The sequence below is a fragment of the Haliaeetus leucocephalus genome, unplaced genomic scaffold (genome assembly GCF_000737465.1).
Source record: "Haliaeetus leucocephalus isolate CR32 unplaced genomic scaffold, Haliaeetus_leucocephalus-4.0 Scaffold1000, whole genome shotgun sequence".
Lineage (NCBI taxonomy): Eukaryota > Metazoa > Chordata > Aves > Accipitriformes > Accipitridae > Haliaeetus > Haliaeetus leucocephalus.
In genome coordinates this window covers 1,172,138-1,187,624 of record NW_010973436.1, presented here as the reverse complement: position 1 = coordinate 1,187,624, position 15,487 = coordinate 1,172,138, and the positions used below count along the sequence as shown (strand labels likewise).

The 15,487-nt window shown below is 45.4% G+C and overlaps 1 protein-coding gene across 1 annotated transcript; it reads left to right on the top strand.

Moving 5' to 3' along the window:
- Positions 1–134: 134 nt before the first annotated feature.
- TMEM183A (transmembrane protein 183A) lies at positions 135–13,287 on the top strand. The gene is made up of 8 exons (XM_010584551.1): positions 135–152; positions 632–721; positions 3,791–3,946; positions 6,224–6,383; positions 7,515–7,695; positions 11,033–11,113; positions 11,776–11,931; positions 12,809–13,287. The coding sequence occupies exons 3-8, from the start codon at positions 3,880–3,882 to the stop codon at positions 12,992–12,994; spliced, it is 831 nt and encodes a 276-aa protein (XP_010582853.1). The 5' UTR covers positions 135–152; positions 632–721; positions 3,791–3,879; the 3' UTR covers positions 12,995–13,287.
- Positions 13,288–15,487: the final 2,200 nt, after the last annotated feature.

Here is a 15,487-nt window from a genome sequence, read left to right as displayed (position 1 = left end):
CGGGGAGGGGGGGGACCGAGGGGAGCGGGGCCCGGTCCTAGCGGGGGAAGACGGCCTGCTCTGGCCGGAGAGGAGGGGCTGGGCCTGGGTTGGGGCCTGAGGGACAAAGTGGCCTCGCCCGAGGGGCCTGGGCTTGGCCTGGGTGAGGGGAGGTGAGGAGGGGTCCAGTCTCAGCCGGGAGGTGAGCCGGGCCCACTCGGGCTTGTGGAGCGGGAGAGCGAGCTGCCTCCGGCTGGAGGTGGCGGGATCTGGCCTGGGCTGGGAATGAGCCGTCTTGGTCTGTGAAGGAGGAGCCTGGGCCTAGAGGATCAGCCGGGCTTGAGTTAGGCTGTGTGTGAGGGGGGGGTGCGGGCTTTGGCGTTGGTGGAGGTGGAGGCAGAGAGAGACCTGGGCTGGGCTGGGCAGGGGGTACATCCCCTGGGCCTGGTAGACTGGTGGGCTGGGGTAGAGGCCTGCTGGGGGCTCCTGGCCTGCACCTCTCTGCCGGGGCTCCTTCTGCTTGTGCACCTCCTGCTCAAGCCTCTGTTCCTATCAGGAGCGTCCCCTTGAGGGATCGTGGCTCTTAGACCTTCTATCCCCTCCCCTATAATCCATAATCCTGCTGACACCCTGTTTCCCGACTCTCCTACAGTGACGGTGGCAGATTATGCTAACTCAGACCCAGCTGTCGTGAAATCTGGACGGGTGAAAAAAGCTGTGGCCAATGCAGTTCAGCAGGAAGGTGAGTCTATACTGGGGACCCTGCCTTCCCCAGGCTGCCTCCCCATTTTGCTGGCCCCTGCATGACGTGGGAAACTCCCCTTCCGTGGCCTGAGAAAATCTGTCTCATTTAGTGCCTGAAAATGAGTCTGTGTTCCTCTGCAGAATCAGGTGTTTAGGATCTTAGACAAGAGGTTTTGCAGAAAGCCTGTTGGAAGTCCAGTAAGAATTGCTGAGTCTTTGTTAGTGCCTGAAATGGAAGGCCTTTCCTACTAATCGTTGGGTGTTATCTCCTGCTTGAAGCAGAAAATAACATGATAGGAGTCTTTATTACCTCATATAAAACTGTAGACAATTTTATTAGCAGATAAAATTCTTTGCAGTGGGAATAAGGTTATGATAGTTCTGGCAAACATGTTCCCACCCTGTGCTGCAAGCTGCAAGGAGGTCTTCTGAGGGTGTTGCTGTTCCCCTGGTGAACTGTATAAACAAGCAGTTTCCAGGAAAGGTACTAAAATATTTTGTTATCTACTTCCTCCTTGGTTTTTAGCTGCTTGGAGCAGTCTGAACTAACACGCCCTGTTTGCTTCAGAAATGTTAATGTTTAGGCATCGACTCTTAAATGTAGCTGGTTGCACTTGTTGGAGATGAATGTTATTACATTGACAGTGATAGCTGAACCCTTTGTATAGGAAAACTCTTGTTATGTTGCTGAAATCTTACCCATTTAACGAAAATATGTTCTTTGCGTGAATGCCTGTCATGGGGTAACTGTACAGGGCAGTGGTGCTGGTGAATATCCTTTTCAGCCCTACTTCACAAGCTTTTAAGATCAGGGCACCTCCCTCTTGTTGCCTCCTTTCTAATAGGCTGGCGGCCTCTCCCTTCCCATTCCTGCTCCTGTTGACCCTTGTGTATTCTTTCTGAGGCACTGCCTCAAAGTATTGCACTTCAGCATCATACCTGGCAAACTCTGTTGTCTTTTCTTCCTTCCTGCCCCACCCTGAGTCCTCACATCCAGCATCACCTGCTTTGGCCAGCTTAACCCCTCTCCTAAAATCCTGCTCTGTTTCTGGCTCACCTCCACGCTATCTAGATGACTCTAGGTCACAGCAGTTCCCTGCTCACCCTTTTCTCAGGTCTTTGCAGGGCTGAGTCACTGGGGCTTTCCCTTCCTTACACCGGGGTCCTTGGGATCCTCGGGATCTCTCCTCCCCAGCCCCAGGGCTGTGCTACAGCCTTATCTGGTGTAGTCATGACGCATGCTATGGCCTCATCTGGTGCAGCTTGCCATGGCATGGGGACAGCAGGCAGCCAGGAGGAGACGGCAGCCTCTGCCCAGGGAGCTTTAGCCTTTGGCCTTGCTCACCTCCTGTCTCTTGGCTCCAAGTAAACATCGCTGCGACTGCCAGCGAGCAGGGAGCTTCACAGAGAGGGGAGCAAAGGCCAGGTGGAATTTTCCTGAGCTTTTTTCCTCCCCATCCCTAACCCCCAGGGATGGGGTGGAGATTATGGCTGTGAGATGACGAGAGGGTGCCTCTCTGCAAGATTGCAATGCAGTGTGATTCAGTGTGTGAATAGACTTGTGTTGTCAACTCAGATGTTGATCTTTCCTTTGCAGAGTGTGAGGGTTTCTTTTTCTAAACCCCTCTCTGAGTCTCTGTCAGTTGTCCTCTCTTGCTTGGCTGTATTTGATGTCATAACTTACTGCTATTTGTGTTGCCATCTACTTCTCTTTATTTTTGACTGTAAAAGGTCATGTAGAGAGGGCAGTACAATTTGACAGTGAGGGATATCACTGTCATGAATGCATACAGTTTACGGAGTAAACTGTGCAAAGTGAGGTAGAACTGGTTTAGGAAAGCACTGAAAGTATCTCTAGTCAGTGGGTATAGTCAAGCTCTATCTTAAGACTCTCCTTCCATCTGCTGTTTTACTGTTTCAGAACCTTGTTCTGTGGTTAGAAATGAGAACATCTCTCACCTGAATTTATTTATGGTCAGTTCCTGATTTTTTTTTTTTTCTTTCTTGCTACTCTGTCCCTTTAATTCAAATAGCACGTCTTGCTCTCCAGTGGCTCTGATGACTGTAACTATGATGTATAAAACCTTCCTGGGCTGCAGTTTGTGCTAGGTTAGAAAAGCTCAAGCAGTGCAAGCCTCCTCTGGCATGGTTAGGTGCCTCTTGGTAGAAGTCCTTTTTTTCACCCAGTGCATTAGGTTGAAATTCAACTTTCTTGGATGAATTTTCCAGACTATTGGCAAAGCATTGGTAATGCTGTTACAATGCTGGTCTCTCTATGACAGTGCCTCATGCAGCTGTAACGTAGGACCACACCTTTCTTTTTCAAGACTGTCATTATTGCTTCATGTGGATTTTTCTGCCCCAGTGAGCCCTCAGTTGACAGATCAAGTTTTAAAAATAATATTTCATAACAGGGATGGGTCTAAACATCTCACCAGAGGGAGGAACAAAAAAAAAACCCAACTGATTCGACTTGCTGTTTTCTTCATCAGGCCAGAGTCTTTCCCTTCACTAAATTCTAGGATAAGTGGAGCTCCTGTATGCTTGGCACTGAGTTATATCGCTGATGGATTGTGTGTCATTGGCCACAGGATCTCTTTATCCTGTGGAGAAGGGAGCGTATCTTCTCTGTTCATACAACAATTACAGAGTAGGTGCTGGCTCTATACAGGCTGGACGGTGGTCATGCTAGGAAGCTCTGGTATGCAGGAGAACCAGTTAGCACTGTAGAAAAAGAACCTGTTGTTTTATTCAGAACTGTAAACAGCTTCAGCTAAACCGATGGGATCATCTGCATAATGTGCTGGTAATCGTCCTCATTGTTCATTCTTTAAAACACGAAGCTAAATAATTATGTTTCCAATTCACTCACCCCTGCTAATCTTTCTCTGACAAGGTAATCCTCGGGCCCAGGATTTACTTGCTTGTGTCACTCACCAGAAAGCTTTAATGCAGTTAGCATTCCTAGCAGTGGCTGTGGCAGTGGTTCCACTGAAGTATCTCCTGAACTTGGATCACCTTTTTCTCTCTGCTAGTATAGTTACTGTGTCGTTGCTTGTCATTCTAGTAAAATCCCTCTGTGGTTTGGAAGCTTCGTGTGTTCCTGCTGAGGAAGTTCTCTCTGTGTCAGGAGAGTCTTGCGACAGCAGCGATGAAATGGATACAAAGGAAAGCATCAATGGGCGAGCTGCGTCTAGAAAAAAGAAGAGCAAAAGGCACAAAGGTATGGTCGCCAGCCTCTCCTGGGGGGCTCTGTGTGGGCTGCTTCTGCATCTTTTCTGTGTGTGATGTTAGTGCTTGCTTATTTACAGGCTAGTCACGGGGCTCTGCGGGGCATTCTGCAACTTGTATGTGCACAAAGAAATGCCAAGGGTTAAATCACTTTTAAATCTGCTGGGACTTGGTCAGAAGTGGTGTCTTTTCACAAAGGCAGAGCCTTGGGCATGAAATCAAAGCCTGAGTGCTCGTTGCTTTCAGTAAACTTTTCTCAATCTTGGTAAATGAATGCTGCTCTTAGAAAGAGTTGTGAAACTTTGCCACTGGACATGTTACTTCATCTTGGTGAAAGCAGGGTTTGCTTTGGAGAAAAAACAACGCTGCTGTCCGTGATGCATTTGTTGGCAAAATCCAAGCTCTGTCTTCCGGATGTTTCCAAGGCTGTGGTTTGTTACAAATGAGTTTAGAGGGCTCTTCTTCCAGCAGGCAAGTGAATTTGGCCCTGGTGACATCATAGTGAGTTAATTCCAGGGAAATGTATCCTTCAGCATTTACACTTTGTGCAACTCTATAGAAAGCAAGTCGCAATGCAGTGTAAGGAGCAAACTGTTCTGCTGCACTGTGGAATCCTGCAGGAGTTTCTATTAACAGATTGCTTTCAAGTTGAGAAACAAATTTTAGCTTGGTTTCTTGAGCTTAAGAAAAACTTAACTTTATTAATGTTGATACTAAGTTATGTAATGCATCAACATCCACCATGGACTGTAGGTGCACAGTACTCCTCTGGGATAGGAGTTTAATCTCTTTTATTAAGACATCTTTCAGAATCCAGGGTAAATAAGAATATCTGAGTGGCTAGAGTTACAGGAGTTATGAGTCTGGAAAGTCAGTATTCTGTTCTACGACAACCTTGTCTTACTTATTTCTGCTACATGTTTAGGGAAGAAAAAATGTAATAGACCAATGATGCTTCTGACTGCACTCTGCCTTTCAGCAGTTGTGTAGTTTGATGGCTTCTTGAGTCAGAGCTGAAACAGCAAAGTGGATGTTACAGCCCATTGTGGCTATGCCTGCCATAAATCTGTAGTGATGTAGGGAAGTGATCACATCCAGAGCTTTCTTTGGCAATGACCGTAGCAATTATCACATGAGGATAAAATACAGCCCTTTGTTATTAACCTGCTGTCTCAGGATTAGGTCTGGCACCTTCAAGTTCTTAAACACCTCCTTTATGCCACTTGTTCACAAACCTCATAGCAGTGTTTTCGGTTAGCACTGTGTACAAGTTGTATGTTTTCTTTTTCCTTTCTTCATGTTCCTAATGCTTGGTATTGTTTAGCTATTTATGTTTTTTAATTTTTTTTTTTCTCCTAAAGTTGGAGCAATGTCTGTGGAAAAACATGTGGTGTTAAAAACACCGCAGGAATGAAAGGAGTTTCTGAACCTTCAGTTCTGGTCGAGCAGTTCTGACACCTTTGAGAGCGAAAACAGGCCATTCTGTTCATCTGAATTGCATTAAAAGTTTCCCATCCAGGAAGCTTTAATGAAATTACAGATTTAAGAAAAGCAGCTGATTAGCCAGTTGAAGAAGAGAATTGCTTGCCCACCTTAGCAGAGCTCCTACAAAAATATTGCGACCATTTGAACAAAGACTTGGCAAGCTTGGCAATGTCTTAATGTTCAGGGACTTCTAGTGTAAAGCATTTTTTGACGACAGTCAAAACAGTTTTGATAAAAATGTATGAGCCTGGCCCTCCTTTACATAAAGTTGCCTCTGTATTTGCCATCCAATTTTTATTTCTCCACTTAAGTGTTTCAGCTGTGAAAGGGTCAAGCATTGAAACAGGGTCCAGAAAGGCTGTGGAGTTTCCATCCTTGGATACAGTCAGAACTTGATTGGGCAAGATCCTCAACAAAATGATCTAATTCAGCCTGCTTCGAGCTGGGCTGTTTGGACTAGAGACCTCCAGAGAACCCTTTCAGCCCGAATTATTCTTTGAATCTTTCACTTTGCATGCTTGTGCAAACAGTGCAGCTGGGATAAATGATGGCATGTATCCAGCAAAGGGAAAGTGTAATGGTTGTGCGGATGGGCAAGTGCATGCTGACGAAAACCAGTAGCAGTGATAATGAAGTTGTACTAACTTGGGCTTGTTTAGCTGACTGTGTGTATATACATATTTCAGCTGCTTACTCTGTGCTACCGGTAGTAAAGCACACGCCTCTAGATGTGACTTGATAAAAGAGGTTATTTACTAAACTAACATACCTTCATTGCATTTAGAAAATCCTGATGGGGGTGGCGGAGAAGAATACCCAATTGATATCTGGCTGTTGTTGGCTTCCTACATTCGCCCTGAAGACATTGTCCGGTTTTCTTTGATTTGCAAGAAAGCCTGGACTGTCACCTGCACTGCTGCCTTTTGGACCAGGCTCTACAGAAGGTGAGACTCTAGAGAGTTTTATTTGTAGGAGGCTTCAGCAGTGATCAGCTGGCTGCAGAGCTGTAAATAAGGGAATAATTCCCTATAAGCTAGGGTCCTATAATGTTTGCGTATTGACATGGTGTTGCGGGCCTCATTTGGCAAGGGGTTGTGGTATATTGCATCCTCTTTGGATCTGGAAATGGATCTGTGTGGCATATTCCTGTGTGCTTTGTATAAAATCTCAAAGCATCGTGTGCTTTTCTGCTTCTTGTGGCCTACACGCTCCTGTCTGACAGTGTGCTTTGTGTGTAAAGCACTCCAAGTGCTTACGGTAAGTTCAGCACCGTTACCTTACTGAAAGACAGGCAAACATCACTGATAGAAAACTTACCCTGCGTCAAGCTTTGATCATGGCCACCTTCCTGTAATTAGGGTGGCCTGAGAGAAGCTAAGGCGTTTTGGAGCTGTCTCGGTGGCAGAAGTAAGTTACAAATAAAGTAAGAGAAGAAGAGCAAAGACGTGGTCAAAACTTGAAACAAAGCCTTCTGTCCTGGTGTATGTCACTTGGACTTTCCTTCAGGACAGAACACTTTCTTTGCATTTCTATATCTGTTGCCCAGGAGGCGCAAGCAGCAGGAGTACAGAGCAAATAGCAGCCATGGTCATCCTTGCCCCTGTTTTAGTGTGAAGTTTCCTAGCGAAGGCTCCTTTGGCATCTGAGCAAAGAATGACCCTTGAGCGCAGGCATTCAGACTGCTCAGGCAGTTGCGTGCAAGCATGCAGTCAGGGTCAGCTAAAGTGAGTCCTTGAGAACCTGCAGGATTCTGCAGACCATTGTACATCCTGCAGCTAAAACACCATCTGGTATCTCTGGGCAAAGTATGTGCAAGGAATTATTGGGGACTTGTAGCATGATATGCTTATGTGTATGCTGGAAACCTGTCTGATGCAGGTAAAGTCCTTGAGACTGTCATTTGCTTTCATGTAGAGCAGTACAACACCCTTGAAGCACTCAGAGTTGACAAGAGGTCCTCTGATCAATCAGATGTTCAGTTTTCTCTCAACATTGATCTCTTCATAGCTCTCTTCTGCACATCTCTGGCATTCTGACCCTTCAGCAAGTGTTGGGTTTTGTTGTTGGCTTTTCAGGCACTACAGTCTGGATGCGTACCTGCCTCTCCGCTTGCGGCCAGAGTCCATGGAGAAGCTGCACTGTCTCCGTGCGTGTGTCATCCGGTCACTGTACCACATGTACGAGCCTTTTGCATCTCGAGTCTCCAGGAATCCAGCTATTCCAGACAGTACTCCCAGCACTTTAAAAAATTCCAGAGTAAGTGGAATCACTAAGGAAGTTGGATATGTCTGAGATGTTGCTCTTTCTGGTTTTTTTGTTCTCTTTCTAGAAGAAAAATTGATGTTTAGATGGTTGCCAGTGAAGCTTGGGTGTAGGATGATTACTAACTCTGAATAATGATTTCTAAAAGTATGCTGGTTACTTGTATCTGTATAGTTGCTACTGCAGAGGATTCTAGTTACTCTTCTGGGTAACTTCTGCCTAAGTCCTACCACAACATCTTTGTAATCAGCAAAAAGGCATTTGCTTCACTGAATGTCAGAACTGCTAGGGATATTTGCAGCTCTCCCCTCCTCCGCTGCAAATTTGTTGCTGAAAGGAGGTTGCAGTAGAATCAGCTTTTATATCTTCTGCTTTATTCTGACACTGTCTGCCAGAATACATCTTTTCTCCATAGCAGGCATCTGGAGAGATCAGAAGTGACACTGATAGCCTCTGAAAGGGAGTCATTTCATACTACATTCCTGTAGGTCATCCATCGTCTTTGGTGTCTGGGCGAGGGAGGGTAGTGAGGTTGTGAGCATGGCAAATGTGCAGAGCCAATGTCTGCTTTGGGACTGGGGCTGCAGTTGTGTTGGGCTGTAAAGGGTTTGTCTCTGGTGTGGGCAGGCAATTCCCTTTGCTATCCCAGCTTGGAGCACTTGCATATCCATTCCTTCTTAATTGCTGTTGACCATTAACTCTGAAATGCCTTTGTGTCTCTTGTTTGGTTTTAACTTGCAACTGGCTGATACTCTGTGAGCAATTTAAGCAACAATGTGAATTCTCTGCCCTCCAAATCCAAAGTCAAAAACCTGTTGAATGAGGTTTTTGGAGCCAAACTGAAGTGGTTTTGGTTCAATAGTTGTACTTTCTTTTCCATGCAAAATAGAGCAACCTCATCTATCTGTATGTGATGTCGCACCTTTCTTTCTTCCTCTCCCTGGGTGGATACTGGAAAAAAAAGTCATACTGCTTAGGGAGCATCCAGCAGTAACACAAGCAGGTGGTGCTGCAGAGCAGGAGAAAAGCACACAGTTCTGTGTGTAGTCTTATCTCTGCATCCAGAGCTCTTCATTCTCTTCCTGAATGCCCGGTTTGGGTATTATCTTTCTTAAAAAATAGAAAGCAAAACATTTCTAGGAAATTCCAACTTAACCTTAGTCCTTCTGAGTCTAACTTCTTACCACTGCTCGGATCTGGTAGCGTGGCTGTAAAAGCTAGAAACCCTGAGGTGATGCTGTCAGGGTCAGCATTTTGGAAGCATTCACGTTGACATCATAACGGCTTTGGTGCCCACTGCTAGCGCTTCTACTGTACTAACGGTTTGAGGAAGATTCTTGAAGTGCAGTCTTTTATTGTTCAGCTTTTAAAAAAGGAAATTAAATAGTGACAAGGCTTTGTTAGAATAGTAGAGGTTTGACCTAACCCCTTGGAGCATAAAAGAGTCATCCTGAGTCTGGTCTTGCTGTACTACTGCATTGCAAGACTCGGAGCTCCACCTGTGTTACTGTGCACAGATATGCTTCAGCACAGTGGGTATGGAAGAGGATCTGACGTTGCCTCCCCATGTTCTTGCTTTCATGGGCTTTGGTTATACCTTTACGGGTCTTTGAAACTAATGGCAAATGCCTACATAAACTGCATGTGGCAAGAGGAGACCCCAGACCCGGGTGTTATCAAATCTAGCTTTTCCTCTTTAATTTCCTTTTTTCTTTCCCTAGCCTAGCTTGTGTGGGACACTGGAGCCGTTATGGTGTCAGCAGAAGTGTTTGCCCTTTAAAGACACCCCCATTATTTTTGGTGGAGCAGCAGGCCATACGGCGCGTCTGAAGGGCAGGACGGCTGACCCGCGGACGACATCCTCTGCCCCTTAGGAGGTACTGACCATTTTGTGCTTCACTACTTGCCATGACCAAACAAGTTGCTAGACCAGGCTGTCTCTGCAGGTGAACTACAAATGCCACTGATGGTGGAGTTAAACTCAGCAGCATCTGCTGCTTACCTTAGTTAAAAAAGATCTGGAGAATGTTTTTATCAGAAAAAAAAGAGGGCTACCTTCTCCCAGGTGGAGATTACTTGACACGTGTTTCTGAGCTTGACTCCACATAGCATAGTTGTTCACCTCGTGAAGATTGCTGAGATAAAGGTCCTTTAAGGACTCTTGTTTATGGACATGACTCAGAGTTGAAGTAAAGGGTCTCGTATCACCTGTAGTCTCTAATTATGGAGCCCCCATGGTGGAGGCTAGCTCTGGCTTTGTTTCATTTGGGGTCACGCTATTCTGGAATGAAATGAAATGTGTACTTCACTGCAACCAATCAGGCCTTCTCGGCATGGGAGAGACTGTGTATGGATCATGAGGAGTTGTCTTTAACCATATTATTCTTTCTTTTCCTGCTGACACTGTTAAAAGATAAGACCAGCTGTGGTGGGCTGGTGTCTGTGGTGTGGAAACACTTTCAGTGATGGCTGGACTGACTTGCCAGCTTCTTTTCTCAGCTGTTGAAGGATAGTTGCTTCTACTCACTGGTAGGCAGGGAGTTTCCCTCCTACTCAGTTTAATACAGGAATTCTGCTGAGTCTCCTGCTCTAGAATGAGTGCTGCATGCTGGGATGGATCCTGTGGACCACACAGTGATAACTGGATTAAACTGCAGGACTCCTGGTGTATGTCTGCATGGGAGGGCAGTGCTGATTACCTCTGATGCTGTTTGAGGCCCTTTTCTCATTTTCTTTTAAAAAAGGGACAGTAGGTTGATCAGACTGTGCTATCCTGGCAGTGTTTTTATACTCTGAAGTATGACAGTCAGTGCCTAGTGATGTCAAGACCTTCTTTTGACACCACAGTGGCTTAGGAACTTTCTCATCTGTCACCTCATAGCTCATGTATTAGTCTTTGCATTTCCCTCTAGATTCTCTCCTTCTTGATCCTTATTCTGTTTTCAGCTGTTCCTTGCTTTAGTCTTGTTTGGAGCCCGGTTTAAAGGGAGTTCTTGGTGGGTGGGAGGAAACGGGTGAATCTGTACTGCTCATCTCTGCCTTACTAAAGGGACAAAGTGTGCAACAGGGTTTTTCTGTTTAGCACGTCAGTGGCTACATGTTGTATCATCCAGTTGCATGATGAGTTGGCCAACTTGAAACTGGGAGACCTAAACTGCTGAGTGTGTTCTCTGAACATAATTCATTTGAATAAATGGCTCCTAACTGCTCCTATGTAATTGCATTTGTAATTGGAAGCCTTTATGCTCTGCTAAAACTTACTTAAAGTGGTGCCTTTAAGGGTTTAATAATTTTGTGTTTGTTTTCTGGTTTTTTTTTTTTTCCACCGCAGTGTCTGCTTTTCTGGTGCAAAAAGATTGAAGGGAACAGACAAGAAGCAATGTGGGAATTCAACTTCAAGTTCAAAAAGCAGGTATGAAAGAAGAATGAGAATGGCTGTGACTTTTTTTGAGGCAGTAATGATTTTTCTGGGTGGTAGAAAGGAAGGTGGAAACTTCTTATGTGTTCAGGCCATAAATGGAAACTCTGACTCCTATGATAAACTAAAGCACATTCTGAAACTACACTCTGTTTTCAGTCTGTATTACCAAGACATTTAGAATCCCACATTTTTATTTCCTCATTTGGTATCCTTTCTCCACTGTAAGATGTGAATCATTTGTTACCCCAAATAATCTAATCTTTTGGTCATTGCTACTGATTACTACCAAAAACCAGACTATTTGACCACTTTAGTGATCAAAATGTAGACCAAAATCTAAAACTTCTTGTTTTACCCTTGGAAAGATTTCCCAGAGAAGGGAAGAAAGCCAACACTGCCAATGAAAACCTCCAGTAACTGGTCTCAGGAGAAGGAAGTAGTTTCAGGCAACCTTGGGAATTCTGCAGCTTTCCCCTCTAAAGAAATGGTCCTGCAAATTGTCTGTCCCAAGTGATGGCTATTTGTTGTTCACGTAGTGCTCTGTCCAAACATGTGGGACTACGGTGAGAACCTGCTAGTCAGCATCAGTGAGAAGCAGCCAAACTCTCATCATAGGTTCCTGCTTAGCTAAGTAAGTCTCTTTTTCTTTCAAGTCTCCCAGATTTAAGAGCAAGTGTTGCAAAGGTCTTCAGCCACCAATTCAGTATGAAGAAGTCCATACAAATCCAGATCAGGATTGCTGTCTACTGCAGATCACCACCTTTAACTTCATATTCGTGCCAATAGTCATGGGTATGACATTTACCTTGGTAAGTGCTTGAGAAATCTGCCAGGCAAACTTTGCATGTGTAGTTTCTGTAAGGAGATGAAGAGGACACCTCTTTGGTGTTGTGTAAATCATACTGCTGCATGAACAAACCAATTCTGGGAATCTTAAGGTTAAGAGGAAGTGCTGAGGATCTCCTTGGTTTAGCTTCTGCATTTCCATCAGCTCTTCCCTGTTTGGTGCAGCAAATACAGATGATGTAGAGAATCTGTAAGGAGCTGTGGTTGTGCAGCATCTTGGGGCAGATTAGTTGTCAGTACTCCGGCAGGGTACAAGAGTTAGGGATGCAGGAGAAGAGGAAGTCTTCCCTCAAGAAAATACCTCCTTACATTATGGCAATAAATTCTGAGAGCAAAAGCCTATATGAGCAAACTCTTCCAATGTGTATATGGTCCCTGACTGCTGATTGCTGGGAGGAAGAGCAGCTGTTGAGCCAACTTACAGAAACTCAGCTCCAGACATCAGCAGAGCAGGTGTGCTTAGGCAAGAACAGTGGTAAAGCATGGGGCAGCACGTGTGGCTGTACTTATAAGTCAGGATTTGAGAAGTGGCCTGTGCCCGAGAAAAGTGAAGCCAGACTGAACCTAAGAGTAGGGCAGTGAGTTTCAGACTTCCTCTGACAGCCACTTGCTTTCAGGTTCACTTCTAGCATTATTATTTGGGGTTGCCAGCTAGAGAGAACTGGTTTGAAACCAGTGCTGTAGATTCAGAGTGTAACGCTGCCAGCACCTGAAATACCTTAGACTTGTACAATTTAGAAGAACTAAAAAAAAAATATATATCTAAAAATGTACTGTTACAAACTCTGTTTATTCATCATTTTGATTTTCTGAAGCACCTCCTGGTCTCTTTTCTTGCAGTTCACCATCAATGTGAGCACAGACATGAGGCATCATCGTGTGCGCCTGGTGTTCCAGGATGCCCCAGTTCGCAATGGCAAGAAACCACGCCTTGACCAAGGAGTGCAGGTTGTGCTGGACCCTGTGCATAGTGTGCGGCTCCTGGATTGGTGGCACCCACAGTACCCCTTCTCTCCAAAAGCTTAGTGCTCTCCTGTGTCTGCAGGAGCTGGGAGGTGACAATATCTGGCAGGCTGAAGAGAGTTTCTAGGAATCAGGAAATCCTATTTTTATTTCTTAAATAAATTCTGCAGTCTCCTTGCAAGTGATTGAAGCTACTGAGCTAGTCTGTATGTATATAACTTCTGGTCAGTGATGGGCAGAGCTGAGTGTAAAGCAGAAACTATTTGTAAACACACTTTTATGTAAAATTCACGTTTTATGATTTGAAAGGAGGTCCCTGGAACTGTTCATTTAAAATCCTTTTGGTGCTAATGAAAGTGGTCCTGTTTTCTGTTGTTCGGGAATAAGCAGGAGGTTTTGCTTTCCAGCTTTAATATGACCAGAAAAAATTTACAAACAAAATCCATGTTTGTTTTATTGCAGCATGATTGCATTCAAACACAGTGTGATATTTCAGTGTCTGAGAAGCAGTAAGCAAAGCAGCAGTGATCAACAATAATGCTAATTCACAGTCCAACAGATACGAGTTTAGGGAAAGAAAAAAGCATAAATGATCAAACAAAGAAATTACTTCAAAGAGGATTTGTAAGGCAAAAGTCTTTCTTGACTGTAAAGACACTCCAGGTTCTCACACTGATGTTTCCTCTTTGAAAAGAAGATCGAAACCTTTAAAACCAGAAGGTGCTTTTCAGAGAAGATAAACGGAGGGAGAGGAGATGGACGGGATAAACTAAAATAACTGAAGCAGTGATGAAGGACTTTGACTCTCTGTCTTTTCTAAGAGTAGTGGAGCAGTGTTGGCCTGTTGATACTGGAAAGCCCGGAAGCAATTGGTGATCTGGCTTTTGACTAAACAAATTAATTCCTGTGAGGAAGGAGCAGCCCTGAAACTTTCTGTGGCTCTGGGTTGACTGAGAAGGGAGAGGGGCATAGAGGCTGGGCCTGTGAAGAGCACAGTCTGTCGTGTCCGGAATGAATTGGGTTGGAGATTTAATTCAGCGGGTGAACATCTTGCTGCTGACAGACGAGGGTCTCATGGAGGAGTGGTGGCAGGCAGAGGAGGTACTGGAGTGCAGGTGAGCAACAGTGGAAATAGTAACCCTGGGCTGAGTTTTGCTGCCTATTGATGATTAGCTCCTCAATCCTGTTTCACATCAGATCTTGTCTCAAGCAGGAGTAACTGAGCACTTTTCCATCTATAATGTTTAGTGAAGCTTCTGGAAGGAGAGGGATTTCTGCCATCTCAGTTTGAATTTAATATGCAAATACCCCATGATCGCTGCGTAGCTGCCTGTGAGGAGTTTCTTGCATGTTCCTCTGCCATTCTGTAAACCACCAGCAAGGACATCTACCCCAAACTTGGATCCATGTTAGAGGCTCTGTGATGTTGACTTCAAACAAGCGTATCTGGGAAAACTCCTGCCTTGCAGTTCCCTTTTTTGCTGCTGCTGAACACATGTTGATGCCAACAGGTAAGTTTTGAAACTAGGTTAGTCAAAGTAGAGATACAGGACAAGAAAAATGTGCTGTGATAATGAAGCTGGTTCCCATGATAGTGGAGCCTGGTCTGAGTTGTGGTTGCCTTTGTGGTGCAGCAGAGAAAGGGCAGCAAGTTAGCGGTGGAGTTGTGTGTGTGAAGGCTGCAGCTGCAGCACTCTATCCGAGTGTTGTGCAACACGGCAGTGCCTGTGCAGAAGGAAGCTGCTCCAGGGCAATGGGTGAATAACAGTCTTCATTTTGTGGTGGGGTTAAATACTGTTGAACTTGGTGACAAGTCCTCAGCGGTGATGTGGTGGTTTCTCCACTGGAGTTTAGTAATTGAAACATCGTCAGCTTGCTCAGTTATCTGTTGTCTTGGGTAGGGGCTCCTTCTTGGCTGGTGTACACTCTCCTAGGGAGGTGTCTGTTTAATCAGCCTGTTTTCTGCAGACCTGGAGGTGTTTTGAAGAGCGTACTTACCCTGAAAACTCCAGTTTTGCAGGATGACATCAGCACCATGTGCCTGGTGATTGCTGCTTGTGCTGTGCACAAGATATGGAGGGTGGGGGCAGAGATGTTTGCTGTCCACCTCAGGGCTGTGTGGTAGGAGGACAGAGCAGGCTAGAGTCTGTCTAAAGCTCTGCCCTCACCTGTGGAGAGCTGCTCCAGCTGAGTAGGGACAGGCACAGCACCCTGTGCCTTGCTCTTGCTTCTGTGAAGAAATGCAGAACAAATTTTAGGGCTGCAAGTTTCTGACATCTGTGAAGGCAGAAATATGCTCTGATCAGGCATACGGTATGTCCAGGATGTGCTTAATGTTCTGGGGCAGAGGTACTCCAGCAGCACCCGCTCCAGATGGCAGACGGCTTTCAGCCCTGTAACTCTCCCTGGGCAGCTGTGGTGCAGCTGGAGCAGGTGGCACAGGCTGTAATGGCAGGAAGCAGGTGGATGGGATGTTTCCTGCTACCAACAGACTTGCTGGTCTCGAAGATATTTAAATATGGACAGATGCCCCTAACCCAAAGAGGTGCCTCTCCC